Source organism: Megascapheus bottae, chromosome 10 (genome assembly GCF_031878675.1).
Source record: "Megascapheus bottae isolate mThoBot1 chromosome 10, mThoBot2.hap1, whole genome shotgun sequence".
In the NCBI taxonomy this organism is placed as follows: Eukaryota; Metazoa; Chordata; class Mammalia; order Rodentia; family Geomyidae; genus Megascapheus; species Megascapheus bottae.
Window position 1 is genome coordinate 56997664 of NC_143518.1, and position 24506 is coordinate 57022169.

Consider the following 24506-nt stretch of genomic DNA (forward strand, 5'->3'; position numbering starts at 1 on the left):
GGCCTAGGCATTGAAGCAGGCACCTTCCTAAAGCCAGCAGAGGGAAGGACAAGCGGTAAACACAAAGTCAGAGGGAAGTCATCCTAGCAGGTAGCAACTCTATTTTTTGTGTGTGTTTGTGGGGGTCATGGGGCTTGAACTTTGGGCCTGGGCGCTATCCCTGAACTCTTCAGCACAAGGCTACTATCCCACCCTTGAGCCAAGCCCCACTTTCCATTTTCTAAAGGTTAATTGGAGATAAGAGTCTCAGGTTTTTTGTGCTCAGGCTGGCTTTGACCTTGATTCTCAGATCTCAGCCTCCTGAGTAGCTAGGATTATAGGAGTGAGCCACCACGCCCAGCTCAACTCTAGTTTATAGATGAGGAAATTGAGGCTCTGAGAGGTGATGAGACTTCACACCTAAGCCTGTCAATGGCCTGTAGTTTGTTACCTGAGCTTTGCTTCTTTGGACAGCCACCTCTAGGTGTCTGATACCAGGCAGGAGTGGCTCAGGGCAGCAGACTGTTTGAAAAGAGGGTGGCACCCCTCTGATATTTCAGAGGCAGCTGCCCCATTATCATGGCCAGAACACTAACACACCATGTGCAGGACACACCTCCAAGGCCTTGGCATGTTGTGAAGGAATTCCTCTGATTGCTCTGTCCATTCTAACCATACAACTGACATTCATTCATCCATCCATCATCCATCTTCCTCCCTACCACCAAACAGCAGGCGGGAAAGGGAGGAAGAAGGAGGAAGAGGGAGGAAAGAGGCCTGTGATGGGGCGGGGGGAGACGTTGGGTTATGCATCTGTTTTCATGTACATTTCTCTAGTAGTAAAGACTACACTCTCATTTGACAGATGTGAAAACTGAGGCTCTAAGAGAATGGTCACGAGTACCAGGGCCAGGGCCAGGAGATCTGCTCAGCCGGCCTGACTCCAAAGGCCATGCATGCTGTATCCTATCACATGTCAGCTGCACGCTGGACTCTAGGTCTGTGAGCGTCCCTTCCTTTCTATCAGACCCTGCACATGCCATGCACTGGATGCTTGCAGGCGCAGCCCTGAGAAGTTCATGGGACCATGAGTCCATCTGCAATGAGGGTGCAGGGGCAGAGCAAGGAAGGGGCCCATCCCAGCAGACACATCACCCTGCAGAACCCAGGCTTCCTGACTCACAAGCCCCATCCTGCCTCCTCCATCTATGCCAGGCAGGCTGCGGACTCTCATCTCCCCCAGCCTCGCCCCAGTGTGGGAGGAAGTTTCCCGTCCTTGATTCCCCTCACAGAACGCTGTTCCTTTGGACTCTGAGGTAAGCTGAGATCAGACCTGGGCTGAGTTGTGGCAGGAAGACTACAGCAGGGCATGTGGGAGGAGCCAGGGTTTCACACTCACCCCGTGCAGAGCTCTGGAACAACCTGGGCCCTGAAAGGTTAAAGCCCAGCACCACTGGCAGGGGGAACCCCTGTGGGTTCTCTCTCTGCCCCTGGCACACCTCCCATGACTTGTGGTTTGGTTTTGGTCGATCCTTGGCTTGGTAAAGTCAGACCTCCCTTTGGGTGGTGATGGGGCAAACCACTCATCTCCCCACAGCTGGGAACTGTCCACAACGGCAGCAGGTGGCAGACAGCATGGCACGGAACACCCAGAGGGAAGAGGCATTCTCTAAACAGTGGCTCCAGGGCCAAGTGTGTTGCACCACCCTCTTCCGGAACTTCCTAACTTCCCAGCACAGGGCCTTTGTCTCACTCCTCCCAACACCCAGGTCCAGCCAGGCAGCCAATATCAGCTTCCCTGCTTCTCAGTGCCAGGCCACTGGGCCAGCCCTTGAATAGTGCTTGAGCTGCAGGCCAGGATCAGATTGAAGGGACTGCCCCCCCCCCCATACACACCAGAGCCAACTCTGTGCCCCACAATGAGGCCATTCTTTCCAGTTCCGAGAGTGCTGTCACATGTTGTCCGATTTGGGCCCATTCTGTAATCCTGGACACTGAGCCCCAAATAGGAACATAATCTACCCAAAAATCACCCACCAGGAAATGTGGAAGTCAAGGTTCCAATGCAGATCTTTTCATCCATCTATTCACTTACCTATTCAAAAATTCTGGTCAGATCTAGCAGCCCTGTGAATGTTTAGCGAGTCATTTAATCCCTCTGAGCTCAGCCTCTGGGAGTGGAGATGGGGGTTGATCACACTATTGGTAGAAAACACTAATACTGGTGTCTCTTCCTAAATGTATACAAGCATTTAAACAAGTCAGCACAGTGCCTAGCAAATCCAGGTCTTTACCCTCACCGTGACTGCTCATTCAGTGATTCACTGGATACCAAAGATGGCCTGACATGAAACGCCATACTGTGGATGCAGAGATAGACAGGACTCCACTCTCCAACGGCTCACAAGGCCAGTGTGATTTGGCTCACAGGCCAGTGTGATTTGAGAGGCACTACGTTAAAAGGAGTCCAGGGAGCTTGGAAACAGGAAGACAAAACAAGGAGAACTGCCTGCAGGAGCTGAATATCAGGCATTCAAGAATGAGGAGGAATTAGAGAAGATGAGGGGGAAAGCTTTTTTCTAGCCCCCCAATTGTGTATGAAGAGGTGGGGTGTGGGTGTGAGGAAGCCAGGGCCTTGAAGTAAAATCCCTTTCTTTCATCATTTTCCTCAACTCCAAGGTCTAAAAAGGCTAAGAAATAACTATTGTGAAAAGGAAAAGTGAGCCTGGATGGTGGATTAGGCCGGGTGGGGCTGGGAGTGACCTTGGTCCATGTGACCACACAGCTCAGGCTTCCTGCCAATGTGGCACTGGGACACGTGTCTGTCTCCCTACTACACCATGAGTCTGTGTCCTTGAGGCTAGGACTGGTGTGGTCAGAAGCCAGCAGGTGGCTGGATCACTCACACCATTGTCTCTGCCACAGGGAGGTCAGAAGGAGCAGATGAAAAGGGGCCCGAGACTCTTGCCTGCATCCTGCAGAATCAAGGATTGCACAGACGTGAGCAGGCAGAGTTGAACGAAAGGTCTCTGACTTATAAAGAGCCACCACCCCCTCACAGGCGCACGCACGCGCGCGTGCGCACGCAGGCACACACACACACACACACACACACACACACACACACACACACACAGCACTGTGTATGCCCTGTGAACGTGCAGCCTACAATGAGAGGTGGCGTGCGGGTGAGGCTTCATGCCTTTACACCCCTCCATCCCTGGCTGTCATGGGTCCCTGGGGCTGATGCGGGCGCTCTGCATGCTGTCTGCATAATGCCATCCATGAGCTTCATCCCAGCCTATAATGTACAGGTGTGACGAGGCACTGTGGCAGGTGTGAGTGCTAGGCTCCAAGCACACTGAACAGCTTCCTGCCCAGAGACAACTCGGGCCACCAGCCCCCAGGGAACTCTTGTTTAGCCCCTCTAGAGGCCAGGGCCCCACAGGAGCTGCCAGGAACAAGGCCCTGGGGAAGACAGGAGCACTGAAAAGGTTATTTACACCCTGGAAGCTGAGGATGTCAAAACTTTTCACCTCCTATCAACAGGCAGCTTAGGAAGGAGTCTGAGCTGGAAGCTAGGAACCTAGAATCCTTGCTCTCTACCCATGGGTGGGCCTGCAAGAGCCCTGTCACCTCTTTATGCCCCATCCTCTAGTCTTGGAGGGTGATTTTCTTAAATAATTCTCCTTCTCTGCCATGTGCCTTTGTCCTACGTGAGGTAATCTCGACCTGCTAGCATCTTCCCTCCCTGGCCACACTCTCCTGTCACAAAGCATTGGCTCCTCCCTGAACTCCACACACATGCACAGCCTGCTAAGTGCCACCATGGGCAGGGTGCTGGATGGCTTAGGCCCAGTAGTGCATCCAACTCCTGCCCTACAATGCCCCAGGCATCCTGCACCCCAGGGCAGTCATGGAAGTGGCACAGCATTGAGAAGTCAATGAAAACCAAGCTGAGCACCGACTAGACATTAGCCCCTTAACACAGGCTACAGCTAAGCCAGGCCTCCGGAAGTCTATTTACAGAAGGAGGAATGGAAGGTGGATAGTTCACATGACTTATTCAAAACCACACAGCTCTCAGTACCTGAGGAAGGATTTTACACAGGTCCCCTTGGCCTGGGGAGACTGCTCTTAGCCATTACATTACCTAATGCACCTCAGGAAAACCAGTGAAGCGGGGAGGGAGGGAAGAGGAAACACTGTTCTAGAAGGCAAGTCATTAAAAACATTTATAGTAAAGGAACTTTCATAAATAGATCTTCGCCACTCCTGTCCCCAGGAGAATCACTGGTGACTTATGGTTCCTACCAGCATGCTGTCAGCCATGGGTATGCATCAGAGCCTTTGGCTCCATGTGGGGGAAAGGTTGAGAAGCAGCTCTCCCTATGAGGCCTGCTCTGTCCTGCTCCCCCAGAAGTGGGGTGCTGAGGATGGAAAAACAGAGGGTGGTCAGCCCCCAAACCAATGCAGACAACTGCGTTGCAAAGCACATTCTGCTCCACAAGGCAAAAGACTTTGCTGCTGTGTGGAAGGAAGGACTTCTGTAATGACGTAGGCCCAGGTGGTGGGGACACAGAGCGCCTCCCATGCCAGCCTGGGACTCCCCCAGCCAGTCTGCTCTGCCATCAGGGCAGGGCTAAAGCTGGCACTTGAACTGCCTACTTATTGACTGGCCAGCCTCTCTGTTATATGAGCTGCAGCTGGGCCATTCAGTGCCCTGCAGCAGAAGGATCCTGGCTAGTGGAAGGAGGGAGGACATAAGCCATAGTGCAGACCACTGAGCATGTTCCCGAAATGGGGGGAAGGAATGCCTGAAGGGCATCCTGGAGTCCTCAGAGATTTCTGAGGATGGGCAGGTTTGGAGCCTGGTAGGGATCTAACTGCAGAAGTCATTCTGAATGGATCCTGCTAGAGAGCAAATCTCCAACCGTACTGCTTTCTGGAGGAAGGCAATGGCCTGAGAACTGGGATGGGAAGAGAACAGATGGAGCAGCTGCAGGTACCGGAGAATGCTTGCTAGGAGTGAGACCCTGATGGGTCTGCCATTGCGTTACTTCTGCTTCATGCCTCCTCAGAGGTATGAATCTTTTGCCAATTTAGTCTTCTTTCTCCACTTCTAGCAATTGCACCTCTCTTCCCTCCCCGGCTCCCCCACCCCAGTCCAGGGACTCAGCCATAAACCACAGAATAGCATTTGATTCTCAGGCCTACTCTTCAGCCAATTCATTCTTGGTTGGTTCTCACAGGCCAGCAATCTTTCTAGTTCCTCTCCATCTCCACTCCCTGCCAGTCCCCAGCTCTTCATTAACTGGTCTCTCTGTCCCCTCCCCCCATGCACTTGTCCCCTACATGGCAGACAGACTGACCTTCCCTTGTGAATGCTAGGAATTACTAGTTGAGGTCTTTCAGATGCTAAATGTCCCTTATTTCTGAGGTGTAAACCATCTGGGTGGTAGTATATCATCTTTATATCTCAAGATTTGATTTGCTAATATTTTGTTCAGGACTTTTGCCCTTTTAAAATGCAAATTGAATTGTGTCATTCTCTGCACACGCTACTCAGGCTTCTTAAAGCACTTGGAATTAAATTTGAACTATTGGTGATGAACTACAAAGGCCTTATCTAGCTCCTCGGGCCTTTGCAGATCTCTCTGGATGTCAACACAGGGTTTTGAAGAATCCCAGCCAGGGCCAGTTACAAAGAATATCAGGATGGCATCCTTCCTCACATTCTTCTCAAATCACAATTTTAAGCTGGGCACTGGTGGCTCACACCTGTAATCCCAGCTGCTCAGGAGTCTGAGAGCTGAGAATCCTCATTTGGAGCTAAACTGGGCAGGAAAGTCCATGAGCCTCCTAGCTCTAATGAACCAACAAATGCTGGAAGTACATCCAACCTTGAGCAGACAATTCAAGCCAGAGCATGAGACCCTGAGTTCAAGCCTCAGTCTCAGCACCAAAACAAAACAAGAACATACTGAAATCATACACAAGTACCCCTACCTGATTACAGGTCTACTGCCTTTCTTTCAACCAGCCTCTAAGTTCCATGAAGGCAGGGATCAGAGCCAAGCTCTGGCCACAAGGCATCCTTATCTTATCGCAAATCTGGTAAATCAGAGTTAACAAAAGAATTAACTTAGTATAGTTATACCATGCAAGTGACTTTTTAAAAGAACATTTTAAGCCTACCCCTTGGGCATTTGGAAGGAGGGGGGGTATCCTCAATTATACTAGGCCCCAATTATACTAGACCTCCTGAGTCTAATCACTCTTCTACTCCCTAGAGAATTAATGTTTCACACTTGCACACCTCCACACCTCCCTCTGCAACCCAGCTCTTGGCTGCTGTCCCTAGCTCTCCACTTTCCAGACAGAACTAAAGCAATCAGAAGAGGATCTCACCTGCTGGCTTCTGCGTGCAGACCTGGCTTGATCCACAGGAAAACCTCCAGTGTCCTGTCCAAAGCCAGACCCTCCCTCCTCACTACATCCAACCCCACTCGCCAACACACAAAATTCTCTCTTCTACTCCTCACCGCCAGATCATTTTCGTCAGCACACACATCTGCTGACTGCCCTCCTACCTTCACAGTCAACACCAAGCCCAGAACTTCGCTCCCACCTCTCCTGACCACAACTGCCCATTACCAGGCTCTCTTTACAACAGAATTCCTCAAAAGAGTAACCTGTACCAACTGCCTCAACTCCATCTATTCCCTTTTCTCTCCCCAGCCTTCTCTCATTAGGCTTTCTGCCCCACCACTCCACAAATACTGCCTTGGTCCAGGTCTCCATGGATTAGCTACATCCAGTATCAGTTCTCAGTCTAGTCCCTCACATCCTCCACTGGCGGTATTTAAAGTAGCCCAATTTTTTGCGCCTTCCTTCACACCACGCTTCCAGGACACCACATGTTGGGTTCTAGGTTTCTGTCCCACATGTGGACTCTCCTTTACAGGTGTTTCCTCTGATCTCAACACCTAAGGGCTCTCCTAGGTCATCTTCCTTCTCCTCTGGTGGACTCTCATCTGGCCCCTCAGATTTTAAACTCATCTATATGCCAGTGGCTCCCGCATGTAGATGTAGCTGGTATATCTAAGTGCCAGCTCAACACTCTGCTGAGGGATCTGCCAGACACTCCACACTCACTGTGTCTAAATCCACACTTCTAGCACTTCCCCAACCCACACCACCTGCTCAGCCTTGCCCAGCTTGGCCGATGCCAACCCAGCCTCCAAGTTGTTTAGGACTAGAAGTGGTGACTCTTCTTTCTCACATTCAATCGACAGCTAAATTCTCCCATCCAATCCACAAGCAACTCCTTTGACTCTTTGAACAGATCATACCGCATTCACTCAGTGAAATTCTCACAAGAGCAAGGTGGGGGAAAAACCACTGCTTCACACAGACCCATGGATGAATCATAGCTATAACTTTCTAGGGCTTCAGAAGCCAGACACAAAAGGTTACATCCTGTTTGATTCCATCTATAAAAGCTTAAGAACAAGCAAAACCAATGTAGGAGGATAAAAATCAGACACAGGGGACCTTTTTGGAATGTTCCAAACATTGATTTAGGTGGTGGTTATTTAGGCATACATTATATATCATAAAAATATTTATCAAACTATTCTTGTGCTAATGACTTGTGTGGGACCCTAGCTACTCAGGAGGCTGAGATCACCATTTGAAGCCAGTGCAAGCAGACAAATCCGAGAGACCCTTATCTCCAATTAACCAGCAAAAAGCCAGAAATAGAGATGTGGCTCAGGTGTTAGAACACTGCCTTGTGTAACAATCCTAAGGGACAGTGCACAGGCCCTATGAAACTATCTGCCCAAGATATCACCTGGATGTGTGAAAATTCTGTCTCAAGAAAAATAAAACAAAACAAAAACAAAAAGGTACATTTTATTTCAACACTTAGGAGACTGAGGCAGGAGGCTCAAGTGTGAGGGTAGCCTGGGTTTCACAGTGAGACTCTGTCTCAAATGCTAACAACATAAAGGTAAAATTTAGGAATGCACATCCCAGAATAAATCACATGTCTCCTTTTCAATAGGCTGCCAGACAGGCTCAGCCCTCCTTGAGTACTCTCCCTACCCTAAAACGTATCATCAGCAAGACAGCCTCTATGACCCTTGGAAACTTAAGTCAGACAATGCCCCTTCTCTGCTGAAAGACCTGCACTGGCTTCCCCCATTTCTCTCAGAATAAAACCCATGTCCTTTCCAAGGACTCCAAAGCCATATGTGGGACCCTAGCTCAAGATCTCCAAGGATCATCTAGCCCGCCACGCCAGCCTTCCGCCTAACTCTTCAAGTACATTCCTGCCCTCAGGCCTTTGTTCTGTGATTTCTCCTGCACAGTGTCCTCTTTATATTGTGTGGCTGTTCCCTCACCTGCTCACGCTCAGGAGTTTCTGCTCATGCTCATGCGGCGCTGCCCTCTCTATGAAGCTGTCTGTTCACCCTATTAAAGATTGCAGCTTTGGGCAGGGAGTTTGGCCTAGGGATAGAGTGCTTGCCTAGCATACACAAAGACCCAGGTTCGATTCCTTGATACCACATACATAGAAAAAGCTGGAAGTGGTGCTGTGGCTCAAGTGGCTAGCCTTTTCCTTGAGGAAAGCCAAAGGACAGTGTTCAGGCCCTGAGTTCAAGCCCCAGGACTGACCAAAAAAAAAGACTGGAGCTTTCTTTCCAACGCCAACCTAGCATTCCCAATGTCATTGTCCCTGCTTGTTGCAATTGCACCTGTACCCTCCAACATTCTATATAATTGAAACAGTGTGTTTATTATTTGGCATCTGTCCTCCTACCCATTAGAGTCCAGGCTCTGCGAGGATCTGTCTTGTTAATGAACATATCCTAACTATCTGCAAAGTTACTCATGGATTGCCATGAAAAGAAATAAATGAGCAAATAGACTTGTCTACATGAGGGTGCCAAGTGGAGTCAAGCAGAGTGACCAGATGACCATCTTTCCCAGAGGGCAGATATGTTCTGGGAGCAGGTGTCAGGAAGACAACCTGGGGGCCTCTTCTGCATATCCTGGGGTACAGAGAACAAAAGGAGAGTAGGGTCCAGCTGCACAGCCCAGTGTTGCCTAAAACCTGTCAGGCACCAGTCTCTTACTGTCCCTACTCCCAGCAGCTTAGGAATCTCTCCTTGGCAACCTTGGTTTGTGAAATCTATACTCTCAAGAGCAGCTAAGAGCTCTAGAGAGAGGAAGCGGCTGGAGCGGGATGTGCATCTGTCCCCTGGCATATAGCAGGTGTTCAAAGCATGCTTATAGAATTATTAAGTGGAGCTCATTCACCCCTGATCCCACACCTCTCTTTGATGTGGCTAAGGGAACAACACCAGTAGGGTTAGGGTGCAGGCAAGAGAAGGTACCCTCTGGTCTTCTTCCTTGGGATCAGGGAAGCCCCTGTTACTGCTCCCATCTTCTTTCCCATTCTCAAGTCCATATTCTTTTTGCCAGTCCTGGGAATTGAATTCAGGGCCTGAATATTCTCCTTGGGCTTTCCTCAAGGCTAGAGCTCTACCACTTGAGCCACAGCACTACTTCCAGCTTTTTCTATGTATGTGGTAGCGGGGAATCAAACCCAGGGCTTCATGCATGCTAGGCAAGCACTCTACCACTAGGCAAACTCCTAGCCCCTTAAGTCCATATTTTTAAGAGGACATGAAGCTGAGTGCTGGTGGCTTCCACCTGTAATCCTAGCTATTCAAGAGGCTGAGGTCTAAGGATCTAGGTTTGAAGCCATCCCAGGCAAATTTAGGAGACTGTTATCTTCAATTAAGTAGAAAAAGAAGCCAATAGTAAAGACATAGCTCAAGTGGGGTAGAGTATCAGCTGTGAGAAAGAGAAACAAGCTGAGTGATAGTAAAAGTCCCTGAGTTCAAGGCACAAATATAAAAAAAAAAAAGGGAGGTGACAAGAATGCCGAGTTTTCCCAACTATCACCCTTCCTTCTCTATTGCCACATGCCAGTCTGCAACTTGAACTCTCTATTGGTCTCAAATAAAGAAGGCTGAAGTTGAAGGAATGATTGACACAATCAAGGACAGTGTGTGTCGGCCTCCTTCCTTCTGCCCTGTGCGTCTGTGCCTGCCTGCCAAGTGAGACTCCAAGCTCTGCCCTATCCGCCTAGCTTATCACACCTGAGGCTAGGAAATGGGAGGGTTAGGTCTTGGGGAATGGACATAGATGTTATGAACTGGCCTCCAGGCCTAGACAGTCCCTTAGGCCCTAGCCAGGAGGATAAATGGGCTAGGGAATGCCTTATGCCTCATTGGAGAGTCACAGGGTGGGTGAGATGGGAAAGGGGTAGAGGTGGAGAAGAATGGAAGAGTTGGAAAATATTTAGCCACATAAAAAGTCTTAAAACTGGAAGCCCAACCCTGAGTTCTTGATCTTGGCTCTGACCTTAGGAACAATGTGAACTATTGATTTTTGTGTGTGTGGGTTTATTTTTTAATCACAAAAGATTGGATTGGCATGATAGCACACACTGTAATGCCAGTTCCTACGGAAGCAGATAGGAGGACTGAAGCTTGAGGCTAGCAAAAGCTCAAGACCCTATCTGAAAAACAAAGCAAAAGAACTTGAAGGCATGATTCACAGGAGGCCTTGAGTTCAATTCCTCGAACTAATGAAAAAGGAAATAAGAAAGCTTACCAACAATCTATGCAGTCACCGGTGAATAAATATGATATTCAAATGTTCATTTACTCCAAAAGTGTTTATAGACTGTATACTTGTGCCAGACCTGGGGGATGCTTGGGAATGTAAGCAAACGTGATCTTGGTTCTGTAGAGCTTACCAAACCCAGAAAGAGAAACATGAATAGAAAACCCTGTGGGCCATGAATAACAGAGCAGAAGGCTTAACTCCACTCTGACCAACTAATAAAAAAAGAAGAAGAAGAAGCTGGCCTGGGGAGAATCAGGGAGGGAGGGTTCTCTGAGGAAAGGATATTTTAGCTGAGCCCTGAAAGATGAGTAATAATACAACCCAATATTATATCACCATAAAAGTCCTTACAAAATAATTTTGGGTGACACATGGAATTGTCTAGAATATTTTAAGTGGATTAAAATGGGACATAAAACCAGATATAGATGCTCTCCATATGCAAAAGAAATGTATCTATATATACACACATGTGTGGAAACTGTTTCTGGAGCACCGAAATGTTCCCAGGAGATGTCTGTAGGTTGAGGAAGAGCTGGTGGCTTCAGCATTCTTCTTTGTACCGTTCTCACAATTGACCTGCATTGCTTTTCTGCTCAGAAATAAACACCACATATTAAGATGTAGCAGCATCCCGGGGCCCTAAGATTGAAAGAGGTTCTGCACTAGGTCTCAAGTCTGTCATCCTCTGCTTCCACATAGCTCACCTTGGGCCAGGTTGTCCCTCGGGCATGAGGCTTCCTTGAAACCATCCCAACATCAGGGGGTACAGCTCTCACTTCTGAAATGAACTCACACACCTCGGCTCCCAAAGCCCACACATCCAGGCTCAGCCTGTTCCTAGGTCCAATCCCCATAGATAATGCTCCAACTCACATGGAAACGATACTTTTTCATTCCAGCATTCCCTCCATCCCAGCCTTTCCAAGTCCACCTATTTGCTGACTGAACCACCTGAGATGGAATTTTCTTTTCTGAGCCTTCAGCAATTGGGAGTGGCTCTTCCTGCGTCAGCCTTTGGCTTTAAAGGTAAAGGTAAGTAAGAGTCTGCATTGAGAGAAGCAAAGAGCTCCTAGCCACATGACCTTCCTTTGAGCAACCTCCTAGCCTCCTGAGCCTCAGTTTCCTCAGCAGTTTTCAAGAAGGAGAAGTTGGGAGCCAGGAGTGTATGTAGCCTAATGGTAGAGTGCTCACCTAGCATATATGAAGCCTGGGTTCCATTCTTCAGTATCACATACACAGAAAAAGCTGGAAGTGGTGCTGTGGCTCAAGTGACAGAGCTCTAGCCTTGAGCAAAAAGTGTCCAAGGATAATGCCCAGGCCCTGAACTCAAGCTCCAGGACTGGAAAAAAAATAAAAGGAGAGGCTGGCTCAGGGCTTCTTTCTGCTGCTCTTCTGCCTTAACCTATGACTAATGCATCCTTAGACAACCACCTCTCCTGGAAGCAGAGCAACTGTTCCTGGACCCAGCAACCACATATACATACATAAAACGCTTTGATCGTCAAGACAAGCCCAGCAGGGAGTGGGGTAGAGTGACCTAAAATCAAACATCAGCCAAGCTCCAGGGGCTCACATCTGGAATCCTAGCTCCTCAGGAGCTTGAGACCTACGAATGGTAGTTCAAAGCCAGCCTGGGCAAGAAAGTCTGTGAGACCTTATCTCCAATTAATCAGTGAAAAGCTAGAAATGGAGCTATAAATCAAGTGCCAGGCTTAAGAAAAAAAAACCCTAAGGGACAGTGCCCAGGCCCTGAGTGTGTGCCCCAGTACTGGCCCAATAAATAAATAAATAAGCAAGCAAGCAAGCAAGCACCCTATTCTGCCAGATTTATATTCCTGACCTCGCTCAGCACAGCACCTCATACTATGCCTTCCTAGGTCAGCAGCCTGGTTGCGCAGGGCTCCAGCTGTGGGCAGAGGCAGGGCTTGCCAGGGGCTGGACTGCCCACTGGAGTGAAGGTGGGGGGAGGTGCTAATGTGGGCTGAGCAGATGGCAGAGGCCACTGACAGCTTTAGGGAAACTCTTGCAGAAATCCTACAGCTGCTGAGCTGATGCAAGACTCACCAGGGTACATAAGTTTAAAGTGTCTAGTTGCAAGTCCTGGGTTCAAACCTTACTACTCTGGACAAATGGCTTGACTGAGGACATTAGTAAACTTCTGAGCCTCAGGTGTGAGTTTATCTAAAGAACTACCTATGGAGTGGGAATAATAAGCTCTACTACAAAGAGGTATACAATCCATGAGATAAAACAGCCAGGCAGGTGGATCATACCTGAAATACAAGCTACTTGGGAGGTTGAAATCTGAGGATCACAGTTCAAAGTAAGCCTCAGAAAGAAAGTCTATATCTAACCAGCAAAAAGTCAGAAATAGAGCTGTGGCTCAAGTAGTAGTGTGCCAGCCAGCCTTGAGAGAAAAGGTAAGGGACAGCATCCTACGCCCTAAGGTCAAGCCCACCAGTACCCTCCAACACCACCCCACACACAAAAGACAAAATACATATATTTTGTGCATCAAGCACATGATCACTAAGCTGAAAAACACTAAAACCCTGACAGGATCCTGGGAATCAAGAAAGTGCTGGAAGGAATCAAGAAAGTGCTACAAAGCATTGAGAGCCAAAAAGGAATCTGTATGATTTATACTCCAACCCTTTCACATACGGCCGCGGGGAAAGGTTCAGGACCTTTGAATAATTGTCCAAGTTTGCGCAGCCAGCAAATCACAGGGCAAGTTCCAAACTCAGATCTGACTAATTCCCAAATACCCACCACATCTTCACTTCACTCCATGAGCAGCCCTTCTGGGATTTCTTTTCCACAGAGAAGACTTTGTATAAAAATCTCCTAGAGCCGGGAACAGTGGCTCATGCCTGTAATCCTAGCTACTCAAGAGGCTGAGATCTGAGGATCAAGGTTCAAAGCCAGCCCAGGCACTAAAATTCACGAGACTCTTATCTCCAATTAACCACCAGAAGACGAAGTGGCACCGTGGCTAGAGAGCAGCCTTGAACTGAAGCCCTCAGGGACAATGCCCAAGCCCAGGGTTCAAGTCCCATGACCAGGAAAAGAAAATCATAATGAAAAGCTCCCTACCCCAGTGCGGTGGCTCACACCTATAATCCTAGCTACTCAGGAGGCTGAGATCTGAGGATTGAGGTTGAAAGCCAGCCTCGGCACAAAAGGACCTGAGACTCTTATCTCCAATTAACCTCTAGAAAAATGTGAAGTGGGGCTTGGCTCAAGGGGAAGGTGGTAGCCTTGAGCTGAAGAGCTCAGGGACAATACCCAGGCCCAGGGATAGGATAGTAGCCTTGAGCTGAAGAGCTCAGGGACAATGCCCAGGCTGAGTTCAAGCCCTATGACCCACAAAAAAAAGAAAGAAACAAAGAAACAAAGAAAGAAAGAAAGGAAGGAAGGAAGGAAGGAAGGAAGGAAGGAAGGAAGGAAGGAAGGAAGGAAGATAGGAAGGAAGGAAGGAAGGAAGGAAGGAAGGAAGGAAGGAAAGAAGGAAAGGAAGCAAGGAAGCAAGGAAGCAGAAGAAAAGCTCCCTAGAGTGGACACCAAATTACCAAAGACTGCCACCAATGAAGCTCTGGTGAGGAGAAGAAAAAGAGAGAAAGAAAGAAAGAGAGGAAGGAGGAGGAGGAAGAGGAGGAGGAGGAGGAGGAAGAAGAGGGAGATGAGGAGGAGGAGGACGACGACGACGACAATGGGGAGGAGGAGAAGGAGGAGGAGGAGAAGGAGGAGGAGGAGGAGAAGGAGGAGAAGGAGGAGGAGGAGAAGGAGGAGGAGGAGGAGTTGTCCATAGAACTAGAAGTGAAGGGAATAAGGTTACAATTACCAAACATGGGGAGGCGCTATGAAAATGAATGCAAACCACATGTAAATGTCACTCCTTGCTGAATCAACCATTTGAACCATTTTTTAAAAGTTTATAAGTGGATTACCCTTGCACGATATGAATCTCTTTTCTTTCCTGGCTTCCTGCCAGGTAGAAGGAAATAAAATCTGTGGTTGACTGACCAACCCATACCTCCATACCTGGTTTGGAAAGGACCTAGGTGACCCCTGTGTCCAGACGCTCAGACACGTTTCACCAATGCCTAGTGGTTATTCCCTGAGCCCAGGACACACTAATCCTTGAGTGGTATATTAGGGCAGGGAGCCAGGAGCCTGTGGGTCACAGACCTAGCCTACTACTGGCTCCATATGCCTGGGGGAGAAGGAGGAGGTAGAGCTCGCTATTCGTCCTACAGGGTCCCTGGACAATGACAGGCCAGGGCCTTGAGTGGTCAGGATTCCTGCTTGAGGAGGTAGGCCCCTAAATAAGGAGCAAAGCTCCTTTCCACAGGGTGAGGCCCTGGCAGGCACACCAGTGAAAGAGCCACACTACACTGCAGGGATATCTGTGGACAGGGGCCTGAGGAAAAATGAAAGACAGGTCTAGTCAACAGCAAGAAGGCTAGAGGCTAGACACCTGACTCACCTAAGGACTTTAAAATAACTATTACAATCAATATTTACTAAGTGGCAGGGTTAGATTGACACTGAGCTGGACATACTTGTAGAAGTAGCCAAGATGTGGCCGTCACCTGAGTCAATGCCCTGAGGCACCAATAGTCTACTAGGGGAAAAGAAACACATACAGGTAGAATTTCCCAGGGCTCTAACACCTCCTTGTAATGTGCTGTGTGCCTGTGTGTATGAGTGCATGTGCATGCATTCATGTGTGCATGTGTATGCCCATGTGTGCAAAATGTCCATAGAAGAGCATGAATGTTTGGGACAGGGGGAGACAGGGCTTGTCTGTTCAGTCTTACTATGAGCCATATAACAACAATAATAATAATAATAATAATAATACCTATTATTATTATTAAAAATGACTAACATAAACCCACTCTTAGGGCCTCCATAAAATATATCAGGTATAATACTAAGTGCCTTGTATATATGAGTTCCTTATATTTTTCCAGTAACCCCAGGCAGTTGTATTATTATTAATGCCCTCTTTTTATAGATAAGGAAATTAAACTTTAAAGAGATTGAATACACGACTTTTCCAAGACCACACAGCCAGAAATTGGTAGGAAGGAGTCCAGTCAAGACTCCACTTGAGCCCTTCCTTGGCCCCCAAATATATCCCGCTCACCCCCAGATCCTCAAATTGCCTCCTGGAGGAGGGATCCTGCAGTTCTTCCCAATCCAGCCATTTCTTTTCCCATCCCCCAGGGCACTGAGTGTGCATTCTGCATCTGTGACCTCTGTCACATCTAGACAGGGCCTCTGGTTCTCTTTGGCACTCACTCAGCAAACGGAATTTCTCGAGAAACATTCCTTCATCTGCCCATCCTCCTATGTGTGACTGAGCTCCAGTCCATCTAATGGATGGAGACCACGTCAACTGTGGGGCCAAGCAAGGCCTGGAAGGGAAAAGAGGTACAAAGAGAGGCTGGGAAAAGTTACGTATGCACACATGTGATCAAAGGAAGGATGAGAGTACCTAGGCCTACGGGGGGTAAGCTGCCAAGTGAGCCCAGAGGCACCACGTCCCAGATACCACAGCTAGGACACTGTGCTGGGGTGAGCTGGCAGGTGCTGGGGATGGCCAGAGCTCCCCATCAGAAAAAGAATCTACTGGTGACAAGAATGTGAGGAGAAGGCAAGCAATCTCACGGGAGTGTCGCACAGCAGGGCCAGTTCCTGGCAGTGTGCCCAGGCACTTGCTGGCACTTTAGCGGCCCAGGCACTACCTGGTGATGAGATTATGGCCTGCCAGGCCCAGGCAGGGAGCCCCAGAAAAGAGGGACACCCACGCTGAGGAGTGCTACTATCAGGCCTCCCACCCTGTAACTGCCTAGAGGGACACAAGTTCCTCTGCTGTGGCCAGCAGACACAGGTTTACAACAGAGCCGACAGTGAGGCACAGGCACCAGCATTTTCCATCCTGCTGGTAATGCAGATTACCTAAGGGGAAGCTGGGCCGCAGGAATCAGCATTCTGGGCTCTGCAGGGCAGGCTCGGAAGGTGGAGCTGGCTGCCACGGAGACACGGAGACACCTGGAGAGCGCTCGAGCTAAAGAGTGTCTGCCTGGTCTGAGTGAAAAAGCAGCAACCCCCTGTCTCTGGTCTGGCATCCTCACCCCTCCCCAGAGATCACAGCCTCTGATCTTGTCCCTGGGACTGATAGATACAGCACAACCTGATCTCACCCCGCACTCACTACCACCCCATCTTGCTGGCTCCTTCACCCCTCCACCTTCACTCAGAGCCCCAACAGGCAGCTCTGGTATCCTGACTGCAGCAGCTTCAGTGCTGGGGGCCTGGACACTGTCAGGGCACAGATTTCAGGCCACCCAGCCCCCTTCTACTTCTCCAGCAACAGCTCAGACTGGCACCAGGGCACAGAGCCCAGAAAGGCCGCGCGAGGCCAGGGCATGGTGACCACAGGACACCTGGTTACCTCAGTTCTGCTGTGGTACCACCGATCCTCTCTCTAGCCGGCCCTCCAGCCAGCCACTGTGGTCACGGCCAAGACCTCAGGCTGCTGTCGACTCACCTGAGTGGGATCTTGACTCGGAGGTAGCGGTCCACGGCAATGGCCAGTAAAGCCAGGATGGAGCTCTGAGTGAGGATGAGGACCGGGCAGGCCACCATGAGGCAGGTGTAGAAGTCTGTCTGTGGCCCGATGTTGATGAGGATGGCCAGAGGGATGACCAGCGCGCCCACCGCCACGTCGGCCACCGCCAGTGACACAATGAAGCAGAAGGTGGCATCCCGCAGAGCCTGGTTCACTTTGACAGCCCAGATCACCAGCACATTGCCAGGCACCGAGACCAGAGCGATGAGCACCTCGATGCCAATATAGGCAGCCTGGAAGGCCGAGATGGTGGGTGGCATGGTGGGTGTAGGCTGGGCACATCAGCAGACGGGAGCCCCGGGGCACACGGCCAGCACCTGTGAGGAGGAAGCCCGAGGTGGGGAGGGCGGCCGGGAGGCAGAGAGGTATTCCACTCGGGACCCCCACTGCCCTGCCCAGGCCGGCCAGGACGCGCGGCCCCACCTCGTCCCGCTCCCCTCCACATCCCCGGAGGGCTCCGTTCTGCAGCCCTCGCCCCAGCGGTGCTGCTGCACCAGGTGTGCGGCCGCTCGGGGCGCACGCCCACACGGGGCTCCCCCACGCCCCCCTGCCCCGGGACCGCACGCCGGGAGCTCACCAGCCACGCAGTCCCGGAGGCCGAGCCCCAAGTTCCCGGTGCGGGGTGGCGCCCGGAGTTCCGGGGCCGCGCCGCCGCCGCCGCCGCCGCCGGGCAGGGCCGGGCTCCGGGCATCGTCCTGCAGCTCCCGCCGCCGCCGCAGCCTCCCAGCCCGGCCTCAGAGCAATCACATGGTGCGGCGGAGCTCGGCCCCGGCCTCTTTTAAAGAGGCAGCGCCCCCGATCCGCACCTGGGACTGGGGCGTAGGTGTGGGGACTCCGCCCAGCACCCGGCCGGGCGGCGGGGATCCGTTCCCCGGCTGCAGCGCGCGCCGCCTCCCGGCCCCGCTCCAGCTCGGCGGGGGCCCCCTGCCCACCGCCTGCCGCCCCGCGGGGGGACCCCAATCGCCCCAGACCCCGGGAGCCCCGGGGACGGCGGAGGCACAGACTCACCCAAGATCACACCGCCGCCGGCGACGCTCCCGCTGCGTCCACGCGCCCCCTCCGCCCCTCGACGCCCTCGGCGGGGAAGCCAGGAGGGTCCAGGGCGGGGAGCGGGAGGGATGGAAAGCCGGCGGGGTCCCCGCCCGGGCGCCCGCGCCTCCGTCGCCCCCGGCGCGGGAGCTGAGTGACACTCGGGCTCCGCGCGCCGGGAGGGGCGGGGGCGGCGGCGGCTCCCGCGGGCCCCTCCCTCCCTCCTCGCCCTCCGTCTCCTCCCTCCCCACCCCTCCTCCAAACAAAGGAAGTGACTCCGGGCGAGGAAAGCTGGGGAGCCCTGAGCTCCGGGGAGGGTCTGCCGGGTGCGTCCGATCTCGGGGTGCGCCGCGGCGCGGCCCCCCGGCGTCGCCAGCCCCCCTTCCCGCGGCGGCGCGCGCGCCCAGGTCGGGTCCCCGGCGCCGCATCCCACCTGCCGGACCCCGGAGCGTCCCCGCCGGACTCCCACAGCCACCGGCGCACAGGGGCCTCCTCCCCACCCGAACACCTGCCCCCCTGGAAAACCAGTCCCCGCGGCCTCCCGGCCGACGTTGTTCCGCAGGCTGTATTCTGAGTCATTAGATTCCTTTCTCATCCATCTTTTAGCACAGGCTTTCAGTCTATTAGCCATTTCCATTTTGCAGATGAGGACACCGAGGCTTGGGGAGTGTTTCCGCTTCCCAAGATCCTCCTCTGGGTCTCACCCCCAGGTGCCCTGTTAACACTCTTCTCCTTTTTCTCCTCCTCCTCTTCCTCCTCCTCACAGCACCTAAACCTGAAGGTATCTAGTCCCATCCCGCACTGTATTCCAGAAACAGACAGTCTCTAGAATAGAAGGGTCTTGGACAATATCACTCCAGCTCTAAGCACTACGGCATGAGAACCCAGCCCCACAGCAAGCTCTTCCACTCTGCTCCTAGCCTGGCCATGGTGACTTCCTGCCTGGTTTAGCCCATTGGCACTATTGCCCACTGCAGGCCAAACCCTCGAGATCCCCGCAGAGCTGCAACCTGAGAACTCTCTAGGCATGCAAGAATAGCAGCCCCCTCCATAATGTAGGGGGCGAGGCTGGTGGGCTCCCATGCCAGATCTCAGGAGACCTAGAAGTCATTCTACTCAGACAAGGGAGATACACTGCACCCCCTCATGTTTTCTGGGATCTGAATATCCTGGCAAGAGAAAGTGAGAGGAAAGACAGCTCCCACTTCTGGCTTCAGGGGGAACATGGATTCTGCACCTCCAACAACAAAATTGCAAAGCTGCCTTAGGACAGACTAGAAAGGGCTGACTCCTTCCTTCCTCTCCGCTTCTCTGGCAGATTTACTTCCTCTCCAGTCAGTCCCTTAGGCACACTGAGTGTCATTCTGCCAGCTCTCCACATCCCACACCCTGCAAGCAAGCACCCGGCCTTTGCATCCCTCTGCCTCTCAGCCCTCTCCTTGGCAGAAGTCCTATGTGACTCAAGACTCCTCTCTCCTCATTTCTACTTGATTTCCTAGTAGTGAGGCAGGCCCAGCTGGGGGCAGGGAGCAGGTGATTGGGGTCGTCCATCCTCAGCTGTAAAGGGTACCTGAGGCCCATCTATCTCTCCCTCCACCTCCCTCTGTCACATGCACAAACTCCCATCCTAATATCTTCTTACCAAGGATTGTTGAAGTGTAGCTGATTCATTTGTATATTATCTGCCAGGTAATTTGTGTGTTCTACAGATTTAAGCAAAATAAGCTGAAACTCTTTTCTCTACCCCCTTCCTCCTTCCATCCTTGTCAGTTCCCCAGTGAGGGGGTGCGGGGTGGGGGGCAATGGGGGAGGGAGTGGGGGGGTTAAACCAGCCTGTTAGAAAGCACAGCTGTTAAGACAGGGTCTTTTCCAGAGGACAACTCTGGGAAAATGGATCATTTTGTTTGGGGGTTGGGGGGCAGAGCTCCCTCAGGGCCAAGACCACAGGGTGAGGCAGAAAACACACTTAGCAGAGCTGAAGAGCTAAACATTGGTTCTAGACCCTGCTCTGCTATTCATTCACCAACTGTGAAGTCTCCAGAGAGTCACTGTTCCTAACCTGGCCTCAATTTACCCATCAGTCAAGCAGCATCTATCATCTGTTCCAAAAGGAGACAGCTGAGCTGAGATAGAGACTGAGGAGCTGAGTCTTTCCCTGTGGGAATCTTTGGAGGGTGGCTACCCAGTGGTTGGAGGTGGTGATCAGTATAGGCCTACCATGTGGAGAGGATGAGAAATGGCAGATGGGGAGGTGGGGTGTGCAGGGGGAGAGGGAGAGGCAAGTACCAGTGTGCACCAGTGACTCACACCTGTAATTCTACCTACTCTGGAGGCTAAAACCTGAGGGTCAAAGTTCAAAGCCAACCCAGACATAAAACTCTTATTGTTACATGGGAATTCAACCTTGAGAAGCCACATTTTGAGTCTTTATTGGAGAGCCAGCAACTGCAGGTGGATTCTGGTCCAGACACCTGCAGCCCAGAATGAAGTTTGCCCAAAGCTTTTAAAGACAACAACCACATGCTTGTGATAGAGACCCAAACCCAACAAAAGCAGACCATCTAGAGAAATACTCAGGTATGAGCAAAACTTTCCTAGGGCTCAACAGCATGACATCTGCAATTCAATGAATGGCCTATCTCACCTTCAGGCCTCTTGGAGCTGGGTGGAAAGCCCCTACTACCCAGCATAGCACCAGGATGGCTGTGAGGACTGTGAGGCTGTATGTTCCTTAGAACCAGTATCCTTAGTTGACAATCTCCAACTCCTCACAGAAAAAGCCAGAAGTGGAAATATGGCTCAAATGGTAGAATGCTTGCCTTGAGCAAAAGAAGTCCAGGCCTTGAGTTCAAGCCCTAAACCAGGAGAAAAAACAAAAAAGGTAAGTATAGACCAAGGAGGATTACAGTCCAAACCCAGATCAGGCAGACAAACCTGAGAGACTCTTATCTCCAAGTAATCTGCAAAAAGCTGGAAGTGAAGGTCTTAATCAAGTGTCAGAGCATTAGCCTTGAGCAAAAATGCCAAGCAAGAACTTGAGGCCCTGAGTTGAAGTCTTAGTACCACCCTTATCCCCCCACCTACACATGTGAGGTACAAGGAAGAGGTGAGCAAAATGTTCAAATGCTCTGCACAGCCAGTGGTACCAATGTTGAACCAAATCCCACAAGTGCCAGTTTAAGTGCAAATAAAGGTCCCAAGGGAAACATTTTCTACTGACTATGTCACTCCAGGGGCAAAATGCCACAGTAATTATGAAAGTCCCAGGGCCCATTGTTTACCCTAGTGGGTGTTATTTACCCTAATCACACACACACACACACACACACACACACACACACACACACACACACACACTGGGGGTGAGGGATCTGAAGTGGAGCGACCCTGTACCTTCCCTTTCCTGGAGCCCTTCACATGAAACTAGACCTCTAGGTAAGGAAGGGAGGCCCAAGAGGGCTGGAATCATCCTGCATCCTCCAGAAACCAGCAAGGAGTGGTTCAGTGACTGGGGCGAGGCGGGAGGGAGAAGGGACTGAGGAATACAAGAGACTTTTAAGAGCTTTCTGTGGGATCGGGGTTGTAGCTAGCTCAGGGGCAGACCACGGGTCTAGATTTTGAGAGGTCCTGGGTTCCATTCCCAACACCAACCCACAAATTCTCAAAAAAGGTATTTTTGTTCTTTTGTGTGTTTTGCTTCAACCTTTTTCCTAGCAGGTAGGAAAATATTCTGATCCCTTTCATTCATTTACCTGTGTATTTATTTAGTCCCCAACATAGTTCTGGGCAGAGGTGTGCACAGGAGCAATTATTGGGTAAGAACCAGCAGCTGGAACCAAACACTTTGGGACAGCAGGGAAGCCCCTGGCCTTCCACCAGCCCTGCTGTGATTCCCTTGAGTTCCACCTCCACCCCCCACATCTGCACTCTACCCCTCTTTTCTCTTCCTACTGCCCAGCTGTCATTTCCCAGGTCCATGAGCCTGCAGGAGAAAGAACCAGAACATCAACACAACCTGAGTGTTCCCGAGATTTTTGTTTGTGAGGGGGAGGAGATAAATGGGCCAGTGAGTTGTAGTCCTTCCTGACAGCACGAACCAGTCCAAAATCCTGAAGCAAGAATGTTGCTCTTTTCTTTCTTAACTTCCCCATCTCATCCTTATTCACTACTCACCTACTCTTTCATTCATTTATTCATTCAATCCAGCAAACATTTCCTAAATTCCATGCATGGATCAGAATGGGCTGAGCACTGCAGACAAGAGATTTAAAAAAAAAAAAAAAAGCCATAGTCTCCTTGAATCTCCAGGAGTAGTTGACAGTCAGGTAGGGGACTTAAGCATAAATGAACCCTAAATGCCTCTTGTGAGGATCAAGACATAGCCTCAGTCTCCCCTACCTCCTCCAGTTTGTCTCCTCCCACTGAACTTGGGGTACAACCCTTTCCCTTGAAGAATAGGTAAACCAATTAAGTCCAAGGGCTTTGAAGGTCTTGAGGACTTACAGCCCCCCCCCTTTTCCACTTTACACTCTACTTTGATTTATTTAGCATATGGATAGGTCCTGATATAAGACTTTGTTTGAACATGGATTTTATTATCCTAGGTGGCTTTAAAAAACTAACCTTGAAAATCTGAGCTTTAACACAACCTGTCTGTGTATGGACCAAAGGAATGCAATGGAGAGGGGGAATAAACTTGCCAACCCACCCACTCAGTTTGGGGGCTGAGCTGAGGCCAGGGGGAGACTGGAAGGGGAGTTGCATTTGTACTCTGGCCCTTACCTGTCCAGTATTTTGGGGACTCCCTCCAGCCTCAACCCTTTAAACTGAAACGTTGTTAAGAGAGGGTTCTTGGTTCCTATATGTCTCCATATCATGGAGGAAGGAGCAGTGGAGGTGGAGGTGTGCAGATATAACACGAAAAACCCTCCCAGATGCCAGCAATGTAGGCCTTATAAAGACATTCCCAGACAGTGTTTCTTTGAATCTTCATTCATTGCATACCTTGGTGGCAGCTAGAGCAGGCAGAAATCACATAGCTCAAGAAGCTGAGGGTGGAAGAGGCTGAAGGGGAGTCCTGTACCAGGGCGGAGGTTGGGTCATAGAGGCCTGCTACCCATATGGCCTGAGTGTGCCAGGATCTGGAAGAGGCTGGATCTTGAAGCCAATTGGTTGGAAGATTCCTCCCAGAGAAGGAGAATGCCAGGTAGCCACCACTCACGCCTTCATCCACTGATCAGACAGCCACCAGGAACAGCACATCGAGAGTTCAAAACTTGAAGTAGCCAGAGCTTGAAGCCATGTGTCATGGGTACTTCAGGGTTTCTGAAGAAAGCTGCCCTGAGCCTGGGCCTTGCAGAGGACCAGAATCCTATCTTTGTGAAGAGGAGCAGGTGGCATGAGGATAACTTTTGTGGGCAGCCAGGAAGAACAAAGGAGTCAGGAAACTGCCTGCTAAAGTGTGGGTGAGATTGAGGGCTTGGCTGAGGGCAGGGCCTGAGTCTGGGCAGCACGGGCACATGGAGAGGCCACGATGGTGAGTCCTCCAGGGGATGTAAGGAGAACCACAGTGGATGAAGCACCCAGTGGGAGGTTGAAGGCCTCAGCCTGTCCTGGGTCCCCACTGCAGCACTGGGCACGCCTGCCAGCTCACCCTATTCTCCTGAGTCTAGTTCGCTAATCTATGAAAAAGAAACTATTTATTTGCAATGGTTTTCTGGAGTGTAAATTACTAGATCAGGGCCATGTTCTCCTCTATTGGTATTTGGAAGGCTTTGGGGCCTGAAAGGTCTGAGGATGTTCACGTTGAAAGACCAGAGGAGAGGAGGTAGAGACCAGAGTCTGGTCAGGAACAACAGTGGTTTGGTCAAAACTTGTGGTAAGCAGCACAAAAGAGGAAGCAATGGAACAGAGGATACACAGGAGAAATGATGTGCAGAGAGGACTCGGGCTCAGGAACCAGCCTAGCCCAGCAGCCATGGCAGAATAAGGGCCAAAGAAGAGGCTGGAGGGAATGTCGGTGGCCAGTATCGATGAAACTGGCTCTGGGGACAGTGTATGAGCTGAGTGAGCTCCTGGACAGGTCCCGGGGGCAGGGGGGAGGAGGGCGGCTCAGTGGGCTTCTGCAAATGGAGAAGGCAGG

At 50.9% G+C, this 24506-nt stretch overlaps 1 protein-coding gene across 2 annotated transcripts in view; it reads right to left on the minus strand.

Annotated features, from left to right (window-relative positions):
* Positions 1 to 18524, minus strand: part of Adora1 (adenosine A1 receptor) — a 35687-nt gene extending 17163 nt beyond the window's left edge. The window contains exons 1-2 of one of the 2 annotated variants that reach the window (XM_090341392.1): positions 18344 to 18524; positions 17255 to 17652 (exon numbers count right to left, since the gene is read on the minus strand). In XM_090341392.1, coding sequence (XP_090197518.1) covers positions 17255 to 17595 — 341 coding nt within the window. In that variant the 5' untranslated portion in view covers positions 17596 to 17652; positions 18344 to 18524. Of the gene's footprint in view, positions 1 to 17254; positions 17653 to 17912; positions 18041 to 18343 lie in introns of those variants that run through there. The other variant, XM_090341394.1, reaches the window with a different exon arrangement.
* Between the last annotated feature and the right edge of the window lie 5982 nt (positions 18525 to 24506).